The sequence below is a fragment of the Psittacula echo genome (genome assembly GCF_963264785.1).
Source record: "Psittacula echo genome assembly, chromosome: 2".
In the NCBI taxonomy this organism is placed as follows: domain Eukaryota; kingdom Metazoa; phylum Chordata; class Aves; order Psittaciformes; family Psittacidae; genus Psittacula; species Psittacula echo.
This window is the reverse complement of record NC_137737.1, coordinates 24,301,291-24,324,875: the sequence shown is the minus strand read 5'-3', so window position 1 is coordinate 24,324,875 and position 23,585 is coordinate 24,301,291. Positions and strand designations below refer to the sequence as shown.

Sequence of the window (23,585 nt, the reverse complement as noted above, 5' to 3'; positions counted from 1 at the left end):
TCTAATTCATCTATGAAGAGATCACTGCCAATAACAGCAGCAGCAAAGAAAAACCTTCTGGATAAAAATATCTAAATGGCATAATATGTGGAAATTGTATTATTTTTATAACAATTTAAGCTCAAGCCTTATCTGTGTATCCAATAGGCACCCTTCCTCCCCCAATTATTTTGATCCCCTCTATACAGAATCCACAAGAATACATTTTTATGGTGGACTTTACCAAAGTGTATCTTAGTTTCATGAAAATTGAATTAAACAATTATTTGTTTACTAGCAAACAGGCAGTCCACATTAGTTCAGCTCTGCTTTGCTGAAGTGTGTTCAACTGCCCAAAGCATTCAAATATTTCATTATGAGATTTCAATCAGATACCCCTGGCTCCAGCACCATGGCACAGAAAATCGGATGCACAGTGCCCATTGCTCTCCACATTTTGGCTGCTGCTTTTTAAAAGCTACCCTTGTTCTCTACAGAAACTGTTTATAGTTATTAAAGGTTAAGATAGCTTCATGTATATATGGCTTACGTTACCCACATCTTATCTAGGTTGCTCTCTCTCTCCCTTTCTTTGGCATGGAAAATCAAAAATTAACTGTAGTGGCTTTGCTTTCACCTCATTTCAGAATAATGCCTAAAATAATCAACAGCAATGGTGTTTTAAACTATTAACCACACACACATAGCCTTACATCCTAGTGTAACTTCCCACCAGCGCACATGAAACCATCCTGTCCTTGCACAGCTGAGATGCTGATGGCACAAGATATATCTGACTGAATTGCCGTTTAAACCTGAAACTCCTGATGAAGCCAGAAAAAGCCTTGATCCTGGGAAATGTTTCAAGTGAGCTGTCCCTCTTTCTGAAGCAGACAGATCTCAGATCTGAAATGTCACGCACAATTACCCTAGAGTCCTTGACTCTGAATCTCCAAATAACTCCCAGCGTTATGCAGGCTCTTCTCTTCCCCCAACAACTATCAGGACTTGATTTTAGTGAAGTACAAGATATACCCTTCATAAGTATTAGCTAAAATGAGACACATGACTTAATAAGAAAAAAAAAAAATACACAGCTTTTCTTCTTAAAAATTAAGCAGCAGAATGCAAACTGTTAGGAAACAAATACTAAGAATGCCTCATTATGCAGGCTATCTAAAGATTTCCAGGTTGCTTTTTATTCATTCCATGTTTGGGACTTCTCTAACTAGGACAAACCCCTGCTCTTTGTTATAGTGGAGCATATAGACACTGGTATTTGGAATCAGGTTTGTATTGTGCCTCAGTATTCTAATTGTGTATTATAATTGCTCTATCATGCTGTGCTGTTCCACAAACTGGTATATTACTCTTCTGAATCAGAAGCCCATATAACATCAGATATCTTCAAATACCTAAATCTGGCATTAAAACATTAAACCTTCCCGCTGCCTCAGACCTGTTGGATAGACCACAGCCTGTAGGTCAGGACTGGCAATTGCCAAATCTCCTTGGTGCTACACGGATAAGCAGGTCAGGGAGTTGAGGGACAGCAGCAGGGTCTATGTTTCTATGGGATTCAGGAAGCGAGGCAGTGAGGTAGCTCACAGGATGAAGAGGCTGCTTTGATGGCCACATGCATAGGCTACCATCACAACAGCCATCAGAGAAGTCTTCCAATCCATGTCTCAAAGGAGATCTGGAGCAAGCAGGATCCAGACAAGTAGAAACTGCAGTCCCTTGGTTGGGGTGCTGGAGAGGCACTTCACTGAGCCATGGGTTGGATCATTCCATTTGGCAAGGAAAGGCAATGGAATAAGAAGGGGGGCATCTGGGAGGACATCTTTGGCATGTGATTCATCACCAGTGCTTGATGATGGGGTGGGGCCCATGGAGCAAAGTTGAACCTATGGAGGCGGGGCCGCTGGCATTCCCTATAGGCATGTGTTATCACCCTCACTATGCCCAGGCAAGGGGATTGGTCATTCATGTGATGAATGTATTAAGTCATGTGATGAATGTATTAAGTTTACTGTGCTACACCAGTGATCACTAGTGCTGGTCTGAGATGGCGGTAGAAAATCACCAGCCAACACCTCCTCTTCCTTGGAAGAAGGTTCAGAGGACATGGGCATAAGTGAGGTATGTGCTCATAAAGCTCAGGGAAGAATACAGCGGGTGACCACAGCCTCGTAAACAAAGCTGAACTGAGCTCAACATAAAGGGAACAGAAAAGTGGCTTTTGTTGTAGATAAACAGCACTATCAGTTGGGTGGTTCACCTGTTTGTGTAAGTGGACTTCTCTGAGTTAATTCAAAAGGTGTGAATGTCCTCCTGAAACAGGCAGACCAGCATGGAGGAAGGATCTACGAGTCTCGGGCCCACATAAAGTATAAAATATGGACAACTAATACAACAAACTTGGAAAAAAGCAAACGGTTTGAGATGGCTTCAAGCCATGTATTCCTTTCCAATCACCTTCATGATAGTGAGGCATATAGAGACTGGCCTGGGAATCACATTTTCATTGTGATTCAACTATATTTAACAAGTGCTATATTGCTTCATTGCTCTTCTAAACCATAATCCCACATAATGTCAAATAGCTTTAAATAAGTAAATCTGCTATTAAAACATTAAACTCTTCACGGGTGAAGTATCTGAGAGAATCTGGTCACAGAGACAATCAGAAAGAGTCTCAGGAGCAAAAATGGTTTCTATGGGCTATTAAAATGGTACTACTTACAGTCTAGAGCTCAGAGATGCCAAACTTCCCCCTTTTTATTTTTATACAATGAAATTAACAAGAATCATAACAAAGAATATAAATAGAGTAGATACGAATCTTCTCTCTCAACCAAGCAGTAACAGCCATGGGAAAGCCATGATGATGCTTTTAAGTGTCTGTTCCCCAGTGGTTTCACCAGCATCCTCTTCCTGTTTGCTTACAAGCCCAAAAACATTCCCATAACTGTCACCTCACTGCGCATGGAAATGAACAACCATTTTTAAGGCAAATAAGAGGCGGGGAGAGGCATTAAAAAAAAGAGGGGAAGTCTTTTAACCAGGAAATTAAAACCAGGATCTAACAAAAGCCTTAAGCATGTTTCTAATTTTGGCAAAGGAAAAGATTCAGCATCTTAAAGACCGTCTTTTTGTATGGAATAGAGCTTTTATATTTCCAAACAGGCAACAAGCAGTGAAAAAAATTTCAACACACATTAAAAAGAATGAAATTGAAGACAAAATAACAGAATAAAAATTTATCAAGATGTCAAACAATGCAAGGTAATGTGCTGAGAACTGTCTGGTTTTAAGACAGATGCAACTTTTAATAGCACAGAAGAGGAGGAACTATTTTAAGTTGATAAATTCTTTAGAGTTCTTAACAAGAGAAAACAGGAAATACCTAAAGAATTGTTATTTTAGTTTTGGCAGATATTAGGGACAGACCTTTAAAGTGCCATAAGAGCAAAAGGATATCCTCTTTGAAAGGAACATGAGTCCTTTTCTAAGAGCTAAGCTCAATTGCAGAAGCCCATAAAAACAAACTGATGCATGTGAATGTTAACATTCATGGCTCAATTCCCCATCCAGCTCAGCTGAGATCTAATTCCAAGAGACAGGTATGTCAGCACAAAAGCACATGCCAACAAATTAAAAGCAGTAAGCAGATGGAAGATGCAGGCAGCAAGGGTCTCAAAAATTGGCACACAATGGTAAAATATCAGAAAACTTAATTCCTTAAAAAGGATTACCTAGAAAAACAGATTTATAATCTCTAAAACCAAAATAAAATGCATTAAAACCAATGCAATCTGACTTTAAGAAGAGTTAATGAGCTTGAACTAAGACGTAGGATTAGAAACCAGAGTTCTCTGAGATCCATTAGTGAAAAGATATACAGAAAAGCTATGCATTAATTACTTTTATTATTCTTAGCACTCCAAACGCCGTATGTGACATTAAGCAAATCTTCCCGTTCTTTGGTCTCACCTTCCCTGTCATAAAGAACAGCCTAAAAATATTTGGTATACTACCCTTTGAGTTAATTAATTTGTAAGATGCTCCAGTATTAGGGACAGTGAATAGAATGCATATAGATATAAATATTAAACAAACAAAACTGTTCAAAGCATTCAAAGTATAAAAATAACAAAACTGTTTTTACTATAACTGGATGTCAATATGCCTCTATAAATGTGGTGATTCAGAATTTTTAGCTTGTTCAAACAATCCAAGTAAACTAATTCTGTTCTATCTAAAGTTACTAAATTTCATTTGTCTCTAAGATAAAGATATAAAACCATCCTTCAAAACCTCAGCAGATGTTAGAATGTGAACTTTGCTCTCTCACCGAGCTGCTCTTTTACTCTTTAAATAGAAGGTTCAGACTTGGGAGACCATGGATTTTCAGGACAAAAATCAAGCACATTCTTAAAATTTGAGTAAGGATTGATAAGTATCTGCTAAGAAACTTTTCTCAATCAAGGTCATCAATGACATTTTGGGGGGTGTGTGGAGAAATATATATATATATTTATAAACAGGCACACAATCATACGAGAATCAGCTTTGATGAAAAATGGGCTTGCCAACAATTTTGGCATGCCAGGTGGGACCACAACTCAAATTTTTCCATATTGTTAGGCTGTATCTTCATCTACAAAAATCAACAATGCAAGACACATTCAAGTGAACATCTTTCACACGTATCAGAGCTCAAAAATCCCAAGCAAAACAGACAAAGCAAGATGCATAGCTGTCATACAGATTTAGCTTCAATGATACAAACTTGTTATCAAAAGAGGTTATCAAGCAACAGAAGGTTTCTCCTCACTAATCACTCACAGCATAAAACATTAAGCAATTCTGACTCTGCATTGAGAAAAGAGCAGCAACAGATAGGCTCTAGGTCCAAGCCATTGGTGCCCAGTTTGCCTACCAAGAGTGGAGGAATCCATGCTGTGTCATCAGCTGGCAAAATCCTTCCTTTGGGAATGGATGAATGACAAGATGCAAACAGTGTCTGATCTAGTGCTGCAGGTCACAGGACATGTAAACACAGGATTGTATTTACAAGAAGTTCAGTGCAGCTGAGGCTGCTCAAAACCCATGGAGGAGATTTTTGAAATGCTGGCATAAAAGAGATGGTGACAGCAAGGCAACGCCAGCTGCAGGGAACACACACTGCACTAAGCCTGTTTGGAACAGGAAAGAGAGATGGACAACCATTTTATTAATCAAGATACTCCTGCCAAGGTCCTCAGCAGCAAGGAAAGCAAGATGTAATCATCTGTTCTTTGAGCAGTTGCTTGTGCAGGTTAAGCCTGTTCTTACCAAGAAAGTAGAGGGTTAAGAAATGTTAAAATACGTAACAAAATGGGGTTTAAAAGAGTAAACTACAGTATTTCTAACAGCTGCAGCTCCCTCACAGAAAGCATGCACTGTAGAGTTTCAACTGGGGTAGCTCACACAGATTTCTCTGCTCCTAGGTCTGGTGGAAGGACTGACATCCTAACTAACCTGGCATCGTCTCCTCCCCTGACTGATCTTTCTCTGCCACATCCCACTTACAGGGTATAAAGTGTCCATAGACCCATAGCTGGAATCCATCAGCTGTGTTAAATAACTGAGTTATTCTGATTTCCTAACTAGTGTTTGTGAGTTCAGACAGCCACAATTAATTCTACTAAATGCACTTGTGCTGGCTGAAGTCTTTCGTGATGCCTCCTTAGGGCTCTATTATAGGTTTCAGACTGAGACTGGACTGCTTGGGATTCATTGTGTTCCTGGAAAAAGGGCTAATTACAACAGTATTTTTGCACAGCAGTTACCACTAGTGTCTGCCTGTATTGCTCTTCTGCAGAAAGGTAGAAACAAGAAAATAATAGAATTCAGTTTGCTTTTGTTAGAAGGCATGCAGCAATCAGGTGGAAAGGTTTTCATGTTCACTGCGAGGTACAGGATATGATGCATGAGAAATGGTAATGAGATAACAAATTAGCCATTGATCCAGACCCACCAGTGGTGACTGAAAACCATTATGTGGTGACTGCTCTTTTCTGGGGGTCTGTTTGAAGTGTGTTGGTGGTCCTCATGTATTTCCTAGGAGAAAAACATCTGCTGAACAAAAACCACTATCAAAATCAATATAATTACCATCTTTTTGAAACTCTCAGCTTAAGGGAAGGGTGGGTCTTTTTCCTGATCTTGAGTTGATCTTTCTTGCGTGACAAATAAAAGCTTTCAGCTTCCAAATTGTTTTTGCTGGATAAAGAAACAGTTTTATTTCCCAAGTCTGACAGTCTGGCTCCACCTATTAAATTTTCCTATATTTGGTTACATTAATGCTGATTAATGATAAATAGCTTCAAGTAAGCCCAAGAGACTTCAGTACCTAGGTACCCATGCAGTCTAATAGGACTGATGTACCTCTCACTCCAACTACTTTAAAAAATGCCAACAATGTTAAACTAGAAACAGATACTGGGGGAGTAGTATGGAGCCCACCTACAAAATAAGTCTCCTGCACATCACTACTCCGATGTCCAGGAAAAATCTTCTAGAATCAAAGATCACAAAAAGTGGTCAGAACAGGAGAATACTGAGTCAGTCCTCTCATGATGTGCATTTTTAGGATTGCAGTGTATTTTTTACTTTTTCAAAGCCAGCAACAAAATGCTTGGGGAAAAAAAAAATTAAAATTAACTTACACTTCAGATGTGCTCCAATATCTACAATATTTTCCATCCTGAACTGCTGCTGTCCCATTCACATCTTCTATCTTCTTAGCTCTGAAATTAAATCCCACTTTGGACAACATGCCTAGTACACAGTGCTAAAACCAGCCATCTGGGTCATGAGATGCACAAAAGGACTGTATTTGGTTGCAACTACAAGGAGGCACAACATATGGTTACATAAATTAGAAACTGCCTACCAACACCTCAATCACAAAAAATGGTATTTAAGATTTTTAATGACTATTCTTTCTTACATTATATGTGGTATGCTGAGACAGAGATAATTCATAGAGAAAAGGAAAAACTGCTCAACCTGAACTTGCGTTCACCACACACCATGCCTGTTGGAATCACAGCCTCTCGGTCCTGCCACTCACATGCAAAGAGATTACTCTTTGCTTTTAGAGAATTCAGCTTATTTCTCCCCAGTTTCTATTAGAGCTACCCTTGGGGCTAGTCTGTAACAAGATAAATTAGAAACTAAAATAGCATTAACTCCTGCATCAGTGAAAGAAAGACTCTCACAACATATTTACTCCTATGCTAACAGGATCTTTTTGAAAATCCCAGATGCTAAGGCTTTAATTAGACTGTAATGCAAAACTCAGCTGATGGAGAACTTCTTGAAGGAGAGTGCTTTGGATGGCAGGTGCCCACTCATGGTTCTGTTATAGTGGGTGACCTTGGAGGGGGAAATCCAGACAAGAATACAGTTAGTAGGCTGCTGGTCATATTTTCTTAATTTGAATCCACGCTTCAAAATTTTATAGAGTCAGCTCTAAAACTTCACACTTGATCACAATTTTATGGTATTTACTAAAGGTGGGGGAGAGAAGGAGGAGAAAGGGAAGGGAAGAGGGGAAAGGAAGAAAGGAAGAGAAGAAATGAAAAAGAAAAAATGGAAAAAAGAGGGAAAAGGAGGCAATGGAAAAGCAAAAAGGAAAGGCAAAGGGAAAAGAAAAGGGAAAGAAAAAGCCAGAGGGAAAAATAAAGATTTAGAATTAGTGATTTCACAGTGTAATCAGTATTCTAATTGAGGAAGAACCGGACTGTATTCGGTAATGTAATACTCTAACTGAAGAGCCACCCATTGTAACTGGGACATTATTTTGTTACAGTGGTTTGTTGTTGTTTTGTTTTGTTTTTGTTAAAATTTGCATTTTTGAAATGGAAGTCTTATGTGAAGTAAGGCTTGTAAAGCTTGGCTCTTGAAAAGTATTTTGTCATATCCTCAAAAGGTTAAATTACTCCTTTTCCTTTCCTCTCTCACTTTTCAGTTTCTTTTTCTTTGCTGAACAGCAGCAATTCTTGGAATGCTATGTATTTGAGGATTACATACAGGGTGGTGGTGGGAAAGCTACATACAAAATGCTATTTTAATGAGCTTTAACAAAACCGATAGATTAGAATCAGACATGCATCACCTTTCCCCTCCCTCTTGATCTCTCATACACTGTAGAAGCTAAATTGCAGATACGTCATAGACACAAAGGCAGCCCTAGTAAAATGTAGGCTGTTTCGCCCCTCTTTCAAGTTCCTGTGACTGAACATGGAAAAAAACTTTCTATGATCTTGTGATCAAATGCTGCCATTCAATCAAGAAATACTAAGAGAAATGGCCAAAAAATGGGGCTTTTACAGCTGCTGAGGACTGCTGACCTAAAGCATAATGACGTTGTTGTGACCAAAAGAATATCAAGTAAAACATTAACCTCCCACTTTCCCAGTGCTTTCAGACTGAATTGCTTTTATGTGTTGTGCAGTACCATCGAGGACTAGAAGGGGGAGAGGGAGACTCCATTTACGAAAGAGATTCCTAGTATTCAAAACATATGGAAACTGCTGTTGTCATACTGCTCATCTTACATGATGAATCACAAAGGAAAAGATCTTCACATGCTACTTCAGACACATCATACTACTTCACACTTTTGGGGGGGGAGGAAGGGGGGCACCTAAGAGTCCTCAACATTTCTCTGGTGGTAGGGAAATGTTTACTTTGAGAGGTGGTAGGGAGGGAAAGAAAGCAGCAGAAAGGCAAGACCAGGAGGGAAGGACAGGTTCTGTATACTCCTTTCTCAATATATCTGCCTTGAATCTCTCATTGAACTTCCTTTCTTGATACACAGTCCTTCCTAAAGGCATCAGCATTAAATTTCTCCCATAAACACTCAAGCTCACACCAAACACCTGCTACTGATGTCTGTTCACAAAAGCACTCAGAAGTTTGTATACATACCTTCTCTTTTAAGCCACCGAATTCTTCACAAGCTCTGCCAGTAGAAATGCATTCGGAGAAAACCCTCCATACCAGCCCTGATGGAGCAAATCCACTTGAAAGACTCCATGAGGCTGTATGCTCGAAGGCAGCAGCCACCATGTCTCTGTGGAGCCCTGAAGGCAGCACAGACCAGGCACACATCACCTGGATGCTTACTGATTTACAGCGGTGTTCCAAAACGTGTGAAAAATCAATGCTCCAGTCTTATTGGGACATCTGAAAAGTGCAGTACCAGAAGCTTCCACTTCTGGTTGAAATATGGATGCTCAAAGGAATGTGTCAAAAAAACCCTATTTGTATGCTGTTAAGCTTCAAGAAAACCTTTTTGTTTAGGTTAACTGGAATTTACAGAGCAAAGACTCAGACTGAAACTTCTGACTTAAACTTCTCTATACTTCAAATTTTAAAATGTTCAACGTGAAAGCCAAGTAGCAAAATTTAAGAGAGCGAGGGAGGAAGGAGCAACAAAGGAAGAATTTTGCTATGAAAGGACTAAAACGACTAAACAATTTCCCTTGGTTAATAAAAAACCCCGAAGGACCATGTAAACCACTTGCCAAGTATTATTAAGCATAGCACACTATGAGCTTGAGTGGTTAGTCTGTGCTCAGCTAGATTGATATCCTTGCTCAAGTTAGCTTTTTAAATGAGTTTTAAACTAGCTGGCTCAGGTGTGACAACACTATACTGCAGCAGTAAGGCCTGCAAAGCAGAAGTACTCTGTCATTTAAAGTGTCCTGAAGGGACTAATAAAATAATGCAGGAGAGGAAAAAACAGGAGGATGTGCTACTGCTGGCCACAGCTGATGCAAAAGCAGAATTCCTCCCTGAAATCTGAATCATATACAAGCGACTTAACAATGTTCCACATTGTTTCATGCTCTGATTTGTATGTTTTTGTTTGTTTGTTTTGCTTTGGTTTAAATTGCCAGCCCTTTAGACCTAAACAATCTGAAATTCAAGCTGTGAGTCTTTCTGGCTCATAAATTTTGCCTGCCATAACACCTGTGCAACTCATCTGTCTCATCTTGGATTTTACAAGTGCATCCAAGGAACAGCATTGTCCCTGGACCAGAAACTTGTTGACACTTGGTGATATATGAGGCACGACAGAATTCAGTGCACATACTCTCAGCTGTGCTGGCTACGCAGCAATAAAATATAGAAGAGACTTTTTTGCTCATAAGCAAATATATCTGCCATTGCATATAAAGGGAATGGATTGCTAAATTATAAGATTTATATAGTCACTTTTCAAAGCAAAAAATGCTCTCCAATTTAAAAGAAAAAATGTATATATTAAAATTAGTTTAGATAAACTGTGACACACTTCATTACTGCTAGATATTATGAATGACAAAGGAATGCAATTCTCCATTTATCTTGCAGACTTCTGGAAACCTTATGAAAGATATGACAGGTGATACTGTGACAGAAAGAAACAAGGAATGATCTTTTCTCATTTATATGCCTTATCGTTCTCCAACTTCAATCTTATAAACCAAGTGAAAGATCTTAATCCAAAGTGCAGTAATGATGTTTTATATATCATGACCTGAATTACTCCAATACCATAAATAAACTGATCTTACATGGTTTTTATTAGGTCTAGTTACAAAGTAATAAACAAACCCTGTGAAATAATTTGTCATTAATTATACAGAAAGATTACAAAAGTCAGTATTTCATAATAATGTTATTTAAAATGCAAAAAGATATGGTTCTTTTCCTAGGAACTTATATAAAAGTATAAGAGCAAATAAACCAAGACATATATATGTAGCACGTCAGATAATTTGAGAATGCTCCCATCATCAACATCTTTATATATTTTTGGAAAACTCAGGCCTTAGACAATGTCAGCACTCAGTCTTCTCTCACACAAATTTCCTGGTGGTCCCAGACTATGTGATTTAGCACTGATACACACCTCCTAATATCAGAAATACAAACTAGTTCAACTCATGTTCCTCCAAGAAATAAATGCGTACCAGCTATTGGGGTTTACTGGGTAAATATCTAATTCTGTATCCTCCTAGCCAAAGCTAAATGAAAATTCAGTAAATTTTTTAGTAAAATTTTTAGTAAATGAAAATTAGTAGATAGGAGTTGGGTTGTTGGGTTTTTTTAGATAGTATCTCTTTGCCTTGAAAGAAAATACAATCTTAAAAATAAATAAATAAATAAATACACACACACACCCTCCCCCCCCCAAAAAAAAAAAAAAAACAACCAAAAAACAAACCAAGATCTAGAAAATTTGGAATGGAGCTTTGCATCAAAACATGGAAATGTGTGCAATGAAACCAGAAGCATCTGCACAAATGTCAGCACAGCAAGAAGAACTGAAGGTTACATAAACATAATTCTAGAGAAATAAAAAAAAAAAGGAGCTAAAGAACCCTGTCTTGTTCAGCGATATAAAATGACACATTTCACCTTTTAAACTCCAAAGAATGCCATGAAGCAACATAAATATTGGCTAACTTTTAAAGGCTGTCTTTGAAAGGATGGAGATAGTTCAAGAAACACTTGATCTCAGCTGAAGTCGCAACCTATTGGCGACCTATTGCTGAAGAGTCAGCTCAGGCTAGATTAACTACAAGCAGTATTTCGCTGGGTACCCAGAAGGAGGGCAAAGCCAGAAGCTGCTGCTGGTGCTATGTGAGAGCCATGGCTCTAAAAGGAAAAGCAGCACTGAGGAGGTTGGCCATATCACAGAAGCCTGCATGAGCCACAAAACAAAGCCACAAAGACCTAACCAAGGAACTGCTTACTAAGCAAGAGGTTTTGTATTTTCTACTAATTCAGTACCTATCCTGTAGTTTCTTGGTTAGAAAGTCCTCCTTTATGACCATCTCTTTCAAAGGCTACATGATCTTAACCATGGATGTCTGAAAAATGAAATTCTGTTTCCCTAGGGAAACTTCTGACAGCTGTGTATGCCACTCAGTCACCTCTTAACATCCATCATGACTCAGGCAACAGGTCAACAGAGCCCATTCTGCACTGAGCAGTTTGTTAGAGACTCCTGAGCTGGAGACTGCCACCTGCGCTTTGCTGAGGATGTGGGAAGGACCTGGGGTGCAAAGCAGGAAGTGTTACAGTGGCCTCATGGTCATCACCAGGGCTCAGGCAGGACAATAACAGAAGGAATTAAAGATTTTATGTCTGGCAAAGATTAAGACTGGGAACTGATATTTAGAGGGTTCAAGATGTAAAAGAAATTTCTGTTAACAACAAGCTGAACATGTGCATTCAGGGAGCAGAGGAAGCAAAAGATAACAGTGATAGAATAAAAAATGACAAGCAGGAATTGGAAACAGGATAAAGAAATAGAAAATGTATTAAACAGTGATTTTTTACAAAGGTCTTTACATGGATCATATTTTCTGATACAGTGGGGAAGGATTTATATGCTGCAGTTGGCAGATAACAATGAAAATATTTACAAAACTGAATTCTTAGTAAGTAGGCAGTATAAAACATTCAGATAACATTAACATCATATACAGTAAAGGAACTGAGGATACAAGTGAGGGAATTCAGGTATTTTGAACAAAGATAATTTCTGAACATAACAATATGCAAAAGATAACATCCTTTTAAAACTAGCTCTGCTGAGTACTAACAGTACCTACCAGAATGCCCTTTATTCTGTTTAAGCTCTCTGCAGCACTCAGCAAATGTTTTAATCTAACTATAAACCTGTACATAGTTTCTACCTTTGGCTGCTGATAGAAAGACATTGATATTTATAGTAACTTATTACTTACCTTGATAAAGGGATGTAAATTCCCCAAAAATATAGTTTTGGAAGAGTTTTCAGGGGTTTATACATATAAATGAAGAGAAAATTAAATAAAAAGATAAAGCACCAAACTAAGATAAAGAGGCTAAAAAGTTATCAAACAAAACATTTTAGGTTCATTCATTCAGCAAAACATCTTACACCATCACTGATAACAAACAAGGTATCATTTGTTCATTCATAAGAGAAAAACAGTGGAACATGTTGCTACATTTTCCACTGCAGAGTTAATTCAAAACTGGAGTACTGTTTTCTCATTACCATTTCAGCCACAACCTCCTAGAAAACATATTGCTCTAGATATGTTATTCCATATTCTAAGTCTATTTCTCTGACACAACGATTAAATACTTAAATATACTCTCAAAGGCTGAAGAATCTAAGAGATGACCTAAGAGAAATATTTAAACTAAGGAGAAAGGAAGAAAATATACATACATTCTCCTGAAATGAGTGTGCAAAAATGCAGTGCTTGGGACCTTCTAAAGAGAAAAATGCATGGCAATAATGATTAAAACAAGATATGAGGTATTTGCAAATACATCTGTACCGTTGAAGATAATTTTTTTCTGTTTAAGAGTTTCTGCTCAGGTTAAATTCAGTCCCAAAATGCCAGACACTTGTTACTTGTGGGGTTCTTAATCTTCACAAGATTAGTACTTCCCTATTCTTTTTGTCAGATATTTGCAACTTGTCATTAGAATCAGCAATAAAAGCCACACAGAGCTGCTATGAAAGAGTAAGATTCTTGACCACACATTGTAGCATTGTCTCACTTACTTTCCCTGACATAGGAATTGGCCCAATGTCCTATGACAACCAAAAGTATTTACAAAGCCAGTAAAATTTAGGAAGTACTATAATGACTAGAAAACGCTGTGAGAGAGCATAATGGACGTGAGACCTCGCTTGGAGTATTGCGTGCAGTTCTGGTGTCCTCAACATAAAAAGGACATGGAACTGTTGGAACAAGTCCAGAGGAGGGCCACGAGGATGATCAGGGGACTGGAGCACCTCCCGTATGGAGATAGGCTGAGAAAGTTGGGGCTGTTCAGCCTGCAGAAGAGAAGGCTGCGTGGAGACCTCATAGCAGCCTTCCAGTATCTGAAGGGGGCCTACAAGGGTGCTAAGGATGGACTATTCACTAGGGACTGTAGTGACAGGACAAGGGGTAACGGGTTAAAACTGAAACAGGGGAAGTTTAAATTGGATATAAGGAAGAAGTTCTTTACTGTTAGGGTGGTGAGGCACTGGAATGGGTTGCCCAGGGAGGTTGTGAATGCTCCATCCTTGGCGGTGTTCAAGGCCAGGTTGGACGAAGCCTTGGGTGGCATGGTTTAGTGTGAGGTGTCCTTGCCCATGGCAGGGGGATTGGAACTGGATGATCTTAAGGTCCTTTCCAACCCTAACTATTCTATGATTCTATGTTCCTGTGAAATTCCAAAGAGAAATGTAAGAACTCATTAAGTCTTTACATTTATTCAAAAAGAGAAAAATGAAGTTTTTTAAAGGCATCCAAAGGATACTGGGAGATGAACAAAAACTCTATGCCAAGATGTACCCTAAGTTTGCCCATCCAAAGAGAAATCATTTTGTTACTGACAGAATTGCTAGGAAATTTTACATTAATTCAGTGATTGCAAAATGTGATAGATTAGCAGGATTTCCTTTAAAGTCTCCTATTCACCAACAGAGATGCAGCACTGAAAGACTGACAGTGAGCTATCTCCATCATTACCAGTGCCTTTCACGTACTGACAGAGACGTACAGTGCTATAGTCTGATGAATTCATTTGCTGACTTCTCTTTCAGAGTGGTGATGCAGGGCCTGTACAATTAGTTTTGTGTGGGGCTGCACTCTCTATAGGAAGAAAATATACCCAGTAGGCCCTGGTCTATTTAGCTCAGAAAAGCAGTGCTAATAAAGGGAAAACAAAAACAAACACAAAAACCTGCTAAAAAAATAATCACTCAAAGCTAATCAGAATATTTATGAAATTCACATGGAATCTCCCAAGCACTGAGAGTTTCCAGATTTCTGGATAAATGTACTTCCTCAGTATGGAAGAAATGCAGATATTAACTAATTATTTATGCAACAACCAATTATTTTGTATGGTATGTCTAAGACTGAACATGATGAAATTCTTATTAGTTGAGCAAGGAGGACAGTGGAGCAATTCCCTTTGGAATGGAATGAAGTGAAGTAGTTGGATAGAGAAGCACCCTTAAGGAGAATAATTCACTAACATAGACATAGTATTGCTCAATTTACATCTGACCAGCAAAATGTTTCAAGTGGCAGAAAATAACCTTTACATTGTCACTGGTGGTCTGGAGCTGCCAGTATTCAGCTCCACAATTTTTAAGAGACAACAGACAGCAGTTGAAATTAGAAAGTCAAACAAGTAATGACATATTTTTGCCTTGAGAACACACAGAATGCAGAATCTTCAGAGTACTCTTTGTGCTCTTTCTTTCCTTGCAGATACAACACTGCTTTACTCTCTCCTGACTTACTGTTGGCCTGGGTCAGCTTAGATGTGTGACTCCTGGACAGGCTCAAACATTCAGGTACACAGCAGTGATTCTCCTGTAATTTCTATTTTATTTAAAAAAAACCCCTCTAAAGTAGCAAAGAAAAACAAAATTAAAAAAACCCTAAACACCAAAACCTCCCCCCCAAAAAAAATCCACAAAAAAACCCAAACAAGCAAACAAAAAAAAAAAAAAAAACCAACCCAAACCCACAACAAACCCAAACCAAATAAACCATAAACGCAAATTCCAACCAGCCCTCCCCCCCCCCGCCCAAACCAAACAAACAAGCAAAAATGCCAAGGAAAGAAACCAACTCCAAAACAAAAAAAACAACACCTACATCCAGTTAAACTTACATTTCATTTGCGAAGGAAACACTATTTGGAAAAGAGCTCTCTATTAAAAATGAATGTTTGAGATAACTATTTGGAACTAAGGAACTAAGTCATGGTCCATGGCTGATTCATAATGAAAGCCACCCTGATGGTGCCCAGTCTTTCTGATGGGCTGTTCGACATCACATTAAAGCTACCTGCTTCAGTCCTTCTTCCATCATGACTTGATAACCAGGCAAAACTAGCCCCACAACATGAACACTTTATCCTACAGATATGGTGTTCCCACACACATACCCTACGTCACCAGGATCACATCTCAGAACTGGGGAAGTCAGCATGGATGGAAGATAGCTGCCAAACCGGTTTGTCTGGTCCATAATCTCACTGCCTCAGGAACAAGGGTAGGTTGTACAAAATAGCCTACCCTCAGGCTGATTTTTTTCTTGATGGGCTTCATACAACCTCCTATTAGCTGGCAAGCCTGAACCAGAACATCAGTTTGGGTGAGTGGAGATTTGGACAAACATGTAAAGCCCTCCCAGTTCAATGCTATGCCTAAAAGAAGTATAGCTGAAAATCCTAAATCAATTTAATTTAACCCTAAAAGGATTGATTAATTTTCTCTCACAGTAAGATCATGTCTTTGAGCAGTAGAGGTTAATAACAGCTAGTGTTGCATACTTCTACTAATGTTCTCTGCTCCCTCATTTTTTAACTGAAATCCATAAAGAGGTCAACTAGAGATGATTTTCTTTCTATGCCAATTACTGGGATACTGGTAGGATAATATTCAGACTCTGATTGTGATTTTCCAAAGAAACTAGGAGACCTGATTTTCCTTCCTTCTTCATGCAGGAAGATAAGCAATTGCCAGGAAGGGGATAAAGCAAGACACTTCTATATTTGCTGAGAAGCTTAAATACAGGTTCATAGTGCAGATCAATAAACTGAGTAGAAGCTCTATCAGGAATCTACATCAAGAGGAAGAAACTACGACTGAGTGGTTTTTGCACTGGATGAAAGTTAAGTAAGTATGAGTGGTCAGTATCACTTGAATTGACACAACTGCTCAAGTGATCATGTTTGCCCTCTGGCTTCTGAAGAAGAGGAGGAAGGAATTCAAAAAGTCTTTTAAATATGGATTTGAAATAAGCCTTACTCTAATAATAAGGCATAAAAATTCTCTTTCATGTGGATCACATACCCTATGATAATTTCTAATTATCTGTGTTGGGAGCTACAAAATCTGCCCTCCAAAAACGGAGGATAAAATGGGATCTTACAGATATCTAATGCATAGTTGAGTGAGTGCAGTTGCTGGTTCAGTGGCTTTGCCCCAAGCATTATGCTTGATCTGCATCTGAATTGTACTTAGGTAAATGAAAACTCAAAATAGTTACTTTCCAGTTCATCCTTGCAACTAAAACACCATCTGACCACAACAATCATGAGAGAAACATGGTAGAAAATTTTCCCACATGGACACCTTCTTCAGGAAACTAAAATTTGATTCATGTCCTTTAACTGAGAAAGCAGCAAAAGTTATAATCATTGAAATTCAATTTCAGTGTATTCCTGGGAACAAAAGTAAGTAATCATGCTATCTTATCAAGACTCCTATTTTGATGTCCCACATTGCTGATGTTGAATACCCAATATATTCCTGATTAATTTAAAAATGTAATAAAAAATATAAGATTTTGAACTTCTAGTTTTCATTCTTTACTACGTACCCTTTTTATCTCAGGCAGGCAGTGTAAGAACATTCTGCTTTATTTCTGGCTCAAATGATGTGTCCTTTCTGAGACAACCAGGAATGTGACCATGGAGCATGCAGGGTTTTAATGGCAAAGCTGCATTTACTGACTTCTTGCTATTCACACTCTTTCCATTGGGTGTTGCTATGATATTAAACAGATTACTACTGGGACTCAATGTATGTATACTGAAAGGTTTAAGGGTCTCTGCCTATGTTGCTTTGCCCATTGTCCTATGCAGCCCAAGTCTGTTGCACTTCACCAAGCTGGTGCTGTAGGGCATTAGCGTCAAGAAAAATTGTGACTACTTTTTCAAAAGAAATCCATTGAATGGAGTCTTGCAACTTGTACCACAAGTGTTATATTCTTTCATTAAGGTGATTTGACTAAAATTTATACATACATTGCAGCACTCAATTACTGTACACAGTAGCTGTTGCAGATGGCTCTCTTTTAATTATTTAGTACATCTTCTGCATAAAGAACCAGGCAATGAATAAGGAGGAATTTACTGAAAGTAACTAAAAAGAGAAAATAGTTTACTGGAAGTCAAAAAGAAAAAAAAAAGATAATAACTTAGGATGCAATTCTTGCAAAGATTTTCTGCTCACTTAACATAGCTTTTCAGAAAATATGAGAGAGAAATCTTTGCAGATCTGTGGCCTTGGGGAGGCCTTGTCAAACACTAAGAATCAGGCAACTGATCACTAAACTTTGCACAGCTGATGGCCACACAGATGACAGCTGAAGATTTCTAAAGCAACCTACTGGCTGGAAATTGCCTTTCAATGTGGCATGGACACACCAATGAATGTGTTCTGCAGGTAGTATCAGAAAACAGCTGCATTTCATTAAGTTATGGCAAGTACAAATGATATAAAATCACTTCATATCTGAAATATCCTCAGTTAATGTTAACAGCTATTGCTGTTAATATTAGTAACTGCAACTAGTAACTGTAAAGAACCCAAAGTTACTATAACCTGAAATCCTGGCGATTTTATAACTATAATGCAGTTGCTGATCTAGTTGGTTTGAAAAGCACCAGCATTTACTTATGTGGCCTTTGCTCTAATTGGAAAAAAAAAAAATCACATCTAATATAAGCATTTTAAAGAAAAAAATGCAGTAGGACAACACAATTCTTATATGTACTTAAATTCACTGCTGTCAGGCATAAATGTCTGAATAATACAAACTTGGTCAAGGAGGAAGTTGCTACAGGCTTCTAAAAGGGAGGTTCACCCTCTTAGCAGGGCTGGTAATACAAGCCATGCTCACATAGGATACAGAAATTACAGCATTTCTGTATTCTAAACTCTTCAGTGAATTTTAAACATTATAATGATGGCTGGACTTACCTGGTAGACCGGGTGGGGTTTTCAGATATTTCCCATTAAAATGTTGAATTACTACTTCACATTTTTCTGTAGACTCCATTCTGGAAAAGAGAAGAAAGTGGGATGGGGGTAGAGGCAATTCATGTTACTAGGCTGCTATAGTGCTCAGTCAGCAACAACAAAAAGCAAAAGGAGAAAAAAAACACAAGCACAGATGCTGAGAGACATCTTCAAAGCTGTTCTTGCGGAGAAACTGGTTGAGCTCATTATGGTATGGTGTGGCTTGGGAGAAGGACCTGCCACCCTCAAAGCCTGCAGCTGTGCTCCCGGCTGTGTGTGAGCCACAGCAGTGTCAATGAACTGTCCGCTTTTGGCTCTGGGGGACCACCCTGAACAAGGACATTCTTTATGCTCTCACGTGCTGCTTTGGAAAGGCAAAGGACATGTTTCTAGATGCCTTGTGCACCAAAAATAACTTCAAATAGCACGAAAAAAGAAACCAACCTGCAAAGACAGACTGTATAGCAAAGACAATGCATATATGCCTATTACAACATAAAGCTAAATTTTGCATGAAGACTAATTTACATGTAATACTGGTAGGTGAAATGCCTTACTGTTTATCTCCTATGACCTCAAGATAACTTTCAGAAATTAAAGCATTAACAGTGAACTGGAACACATATTTTTGATGGAACTGCAAAGAATACAAAGCTGCTAGTCAAATCCCAAACCATGTTTATACCACATCTGGGAATTCACCATTCAGGTTTTGTAAACTGCCCTCGCACCAGGTCATAGAGCAATTGATACAATTTGCTACAGAGTGGTACAGAAAATTCAAAGAGAGGGAAGAAAGAAATGAAAAGCTAATAAGCAAGCAAAAAGAAAAGGAAAATCACACTGGTTTTGTTTTTCTTAGAAAAATTGCATTTAAAAACCATGTTCAATGTTCCTTCAATACACCAGTGCTTACAGGTACTCTCTGCAAAATAACTCCAGTGACATAAATATTGCTTACTTCTCACCAGTCTAGATATTTTTAAAATTAATTTATCCACCACCCTTCTTGTTACATGGTTTTGGGAAAGAGTGGCTCAATTAGAGCAGTTGTTTGTCCTCTAGGGTTCAAGTTTGCCAGAGTTCAATGGAATTACCCCCACTACCACCAAGAAAACAACAAATCCTGATTTAAATCATTAAAAATTGTCCCTTCCAGGTCATATCACTGCATATTCTATGCACTGGGCCATTTCTACAAGCACAAAAAGACAGAAACTTAGATTGTTCACTTTGGCTTCATTCAGATTTAACTAAGCGACTGTCTGCACTGAGCCTTTAGAGACTCTTGTCTCTGAAAGAATAAATGCAATAAAAGTCTGTTTTCTGTAGCTGCAGGCACTTGATGTCAAACCATGTTATGTTGCACCACACAGCAGTGACAATTTCATTTTAATACATGGGGTACATTTTAACAAGCCAAAGCAGTCCCTGCAAAGAATGCAATATATAAGCTGCCAAGTGAAAGAGACTCAGTGCACTTTATGCATTTTATGTGGGAAGAGAATAAAAGTGAAACCCACAGTGTTCTGGGATAAAAAGGCCATCATTCGAATACCACTCTGAAAAAGAATGTGTGCATTTTCTTCTCAAGTTTCACAATTAACGGCTCTCAAATTCCATTGCTAGCTATCTATACTCTGGCACACGCTTCACTTGAAACCAATACTGGCATTATCGGTTCAGTTTGAAAAGGCAGCACAATAGACAAAGCTGCCTATACGTGTTTCCTTCAGATGTGCTGCTGAGTAACAACTGCATCCACCCCTCCCCTACCTGAGTCCCCACGTACTTTCTGCTACTTGTGCCTATGGGGTAGATGGCATCTATCCTAGGGCCACCTCAGTATGAATCACAATTTACACTTGTCCACAATACCTGTTTTTAAGAAATAACCCTTTCAAACTTCAGGATGATTAGCTTACTGACTGGGAAGAACGTGGGGTATAGAACAGACATATTACTAAAATTGCCTGATACTTGCCATCACAAGACCCTGGTTTTAGTTTAGTTAAAATTCTGATCAACATCAACAACCTAGGCAGCAGTGTCTATGGCAGGTGCCCAGCTGCCTGTACACATCAATTCAGACATCCCTTTTTCTCTTCTCACTTGTTTTAGCCATAAAGACTAGCCGTATGTGGGAATAAGCCCAATAAAAATATACTTTCCTTAGGTCCACACCAATAAATTCTACCTAGTTCTTCAAAAAGCTGCAGTACTTGCCTATTCTAGAGTGTGTTTGGAAACAGAGGGGAAATGGACAAAAAATGCTTTTTGTCATGAATTTATTCTTCTTGTCTGAGATAGAAATGTTTTAAAATGATGGTTGAAACTGGTATTTAATAAAATCATCATTAAAAGGATTGTTACATGCCAAAAGTTAGCTTGCAGGGGACAGGTTTTCTACAAAAGAAGGTCACTGGAGCATGGCTAAACTTGGGGGAAGAGCACTCTTAAATCTATTTTTCTTAGTGTTGGGTTTGCTTTCATAATTGATAGATCAAAAAATGTGGCAGATGACAAAATTCTAGAGAAAAGACAAGACCGTAGAAGCTTCATAACCTTCTATTGAAAGCTACAAATATTCAACTCTCTCGCTGGAAAGGGGAGGACATTGGCTTTACATGGTAATAGAAATTCTAGCTGATCAGATAAGTCACAAAAAAATCACAAAAATAGCTGATCAGATAATTCAGAAGTATCATTTTCAAAATCCCTTCAACAGAATGTTTTTGGTGCTCATCCTAATAGGATCTTAGGTAATAATTCATGTTTAAATGCGATTTGGACCTAACTATAATGCATCTGAGTTTTTGAATCAAGAAATGCACTGCAAAAAATAAAAAAAAAAAAATCAAAGCCACAGACCAGATTTTTATGATATTTAGAGGTACAGATAATCATCTAAAACAATGAAAATTATAATTTAGTTTCACCTGTGTCTATATAATTCCAGCTTTCAGAAACTGAATTGTAAAGCTCCCAAATACAGTGTAACTAGATTGTCTGTATACTATCCAATTGGAAAGGGAGTGATTTTTAAAAAATCTGAAAAGAAAGGCTGTTTTGATGACTGTTTTCTAGCCATAGTTTGCAAATTTGAGTAGTCTCAATATGACTAGTAAAAGATCAAACAAACAAACAAAAAAGGTGGGGGGGGGGCTTAAGCAAGTATCGCAACCAGATAGTTTGATGTTCATGTCTTGCTATTGCTTAAAAATAAGAGTACATTACTCTCTTTATAGGCCATAGTGGCTCCAGTGTAGTCATTACATGCTGTTGTAATACAACAAAAGAGAACCTTCACGGTAAAAAAATAGAAAAATAAAAAGGAAAAGGAATTCTTTTTAAAACCAAAAGCTCTTACACATGCTTATTACAAAGATCGATGCAGTGTCAAGAAATAACTTCATAAATTTGTATACAAGGATTAACATGCTGACTACATAATTATTACACAAGAAATATTCAGTACCATGTAATTACCAGTTAGTGGTAAAACATGGGTTTGGTTTACATATACCCTATAGTTACACTACCTAATAATAATAATAATGTAAATGAGAATCAAGTCTATAATTTTTTTGTATACTGAATAAATATTTAAAGATTAAATCGTTACTACAACATTTCTGTTATGACCGCAATATGCCCACGGCAGGGGGGTTGGAACTAGATAATCTTAAGGTCCTCTCCAACCCTAACTATTCTATGATTCTATGATTCTATGATTGTTGTTTTCTTGTATTTATAAAGGCATGGATAATAAAGCTTGGGGGCAATGTTTCTTTACTTTTGTCGTGGTTTAAGCCCAGCCGGTAATTCAGTACCACGCAGCCATTCACTCGCTCCCCCCCCTTTCCTCCCCTGGCTCCCAGAGGGATGGGGAAGAGAATCGAAAGAATGTTAACTCCCATGGGTTGAGATAAGAACAGTCCAGTAACTAAGGTATAACACAAATCACTACTGCTACCACGAATAACAATAATGATAAGGGAAATAATGAGGGAAGAGAATACAATCCCTCACCACCCGCCGACTGATACCCAGCCCAACTCCAGCAGTGATCTAACCCTTCTGGGTAACTGCCCCCAGTTTATATAGTGGGCATGATGTGCTGTGGTATGGAATACCTCTTTGGCTAGTTTGGGTCAGGTGTCCTGTCTCTGCTTCCTCCCGGCTTCCCCTCCTCCCTGGCAGAGCATGAGACTCAGAAAGTCCTTGGTCTGACTAAACATTACTAAGCAGCAACTAAAAACATCGGTGTTATCAGTGCTGTTCCCAGGCTGAAAGTCAAAACCACAGCACTGCACCAGCTACTAAGAAGGAGAAAAATGACTGCTACTGCTGAACCCAGGACAACTTTTTAAGGCATTTTGCAAAGATGGAAGTAGGTAGGTAGTAGCAATATTATACAGTGGAGGACTCCAAAGAACTGAGGCTATAGTTAGAATACACACTTGAAAAACTCATTTTCTTTAGCATATCAAAAAGATGACTGGGGGGTACTCTAATAGCAGTGCATAAGTACCTTTGTGTGGAGAATAAACTAGGTACTAAGCAGTTCTTTAATCTTGCTGAGAAAGTTGTGACAAGAACCAGATAAATTTGAAAAAGAAATTAGGCAGAAACCTTTAACTACAAGGAAGATGAGCCAGTGGCACACATTAGACAGAAAAGAGGAGGCTTTTTTTTTTTTTTTCCCCTGGTTGATATGTTGAAATCACTT

At 38.3% G+C, this 23,585-nt stretch overlaps 1 protein-coding gene across 3 annotated transcripts in view; it reads right to left on the bottom strand.

The window, feature by feature from the left end:
- RBMS3 (RNA binding motif single stranded interacting protein 3) overlaps positions 1-23,585 on the bottom strand; it is a gene marked incomplete at both ends in the record, with an annotated part of 444,014 nt that overhangs the window by 112,947 nt on the left and 307,482 nt on the right. For all 3 annotated transcript variants that reach the window (XM_080610082.1, XM_080610080.1, XM_080610081.1), the window contains one exon: positions 18,815-18,894. In XM_080610082.1, coding sequence (XP_080466208.1) covers positions 18,815-18,894 — 80 coding nt within the window. The remainder of the gene's footprint in view (positions 1-18,814; positions 18,895-23,585) is intronic.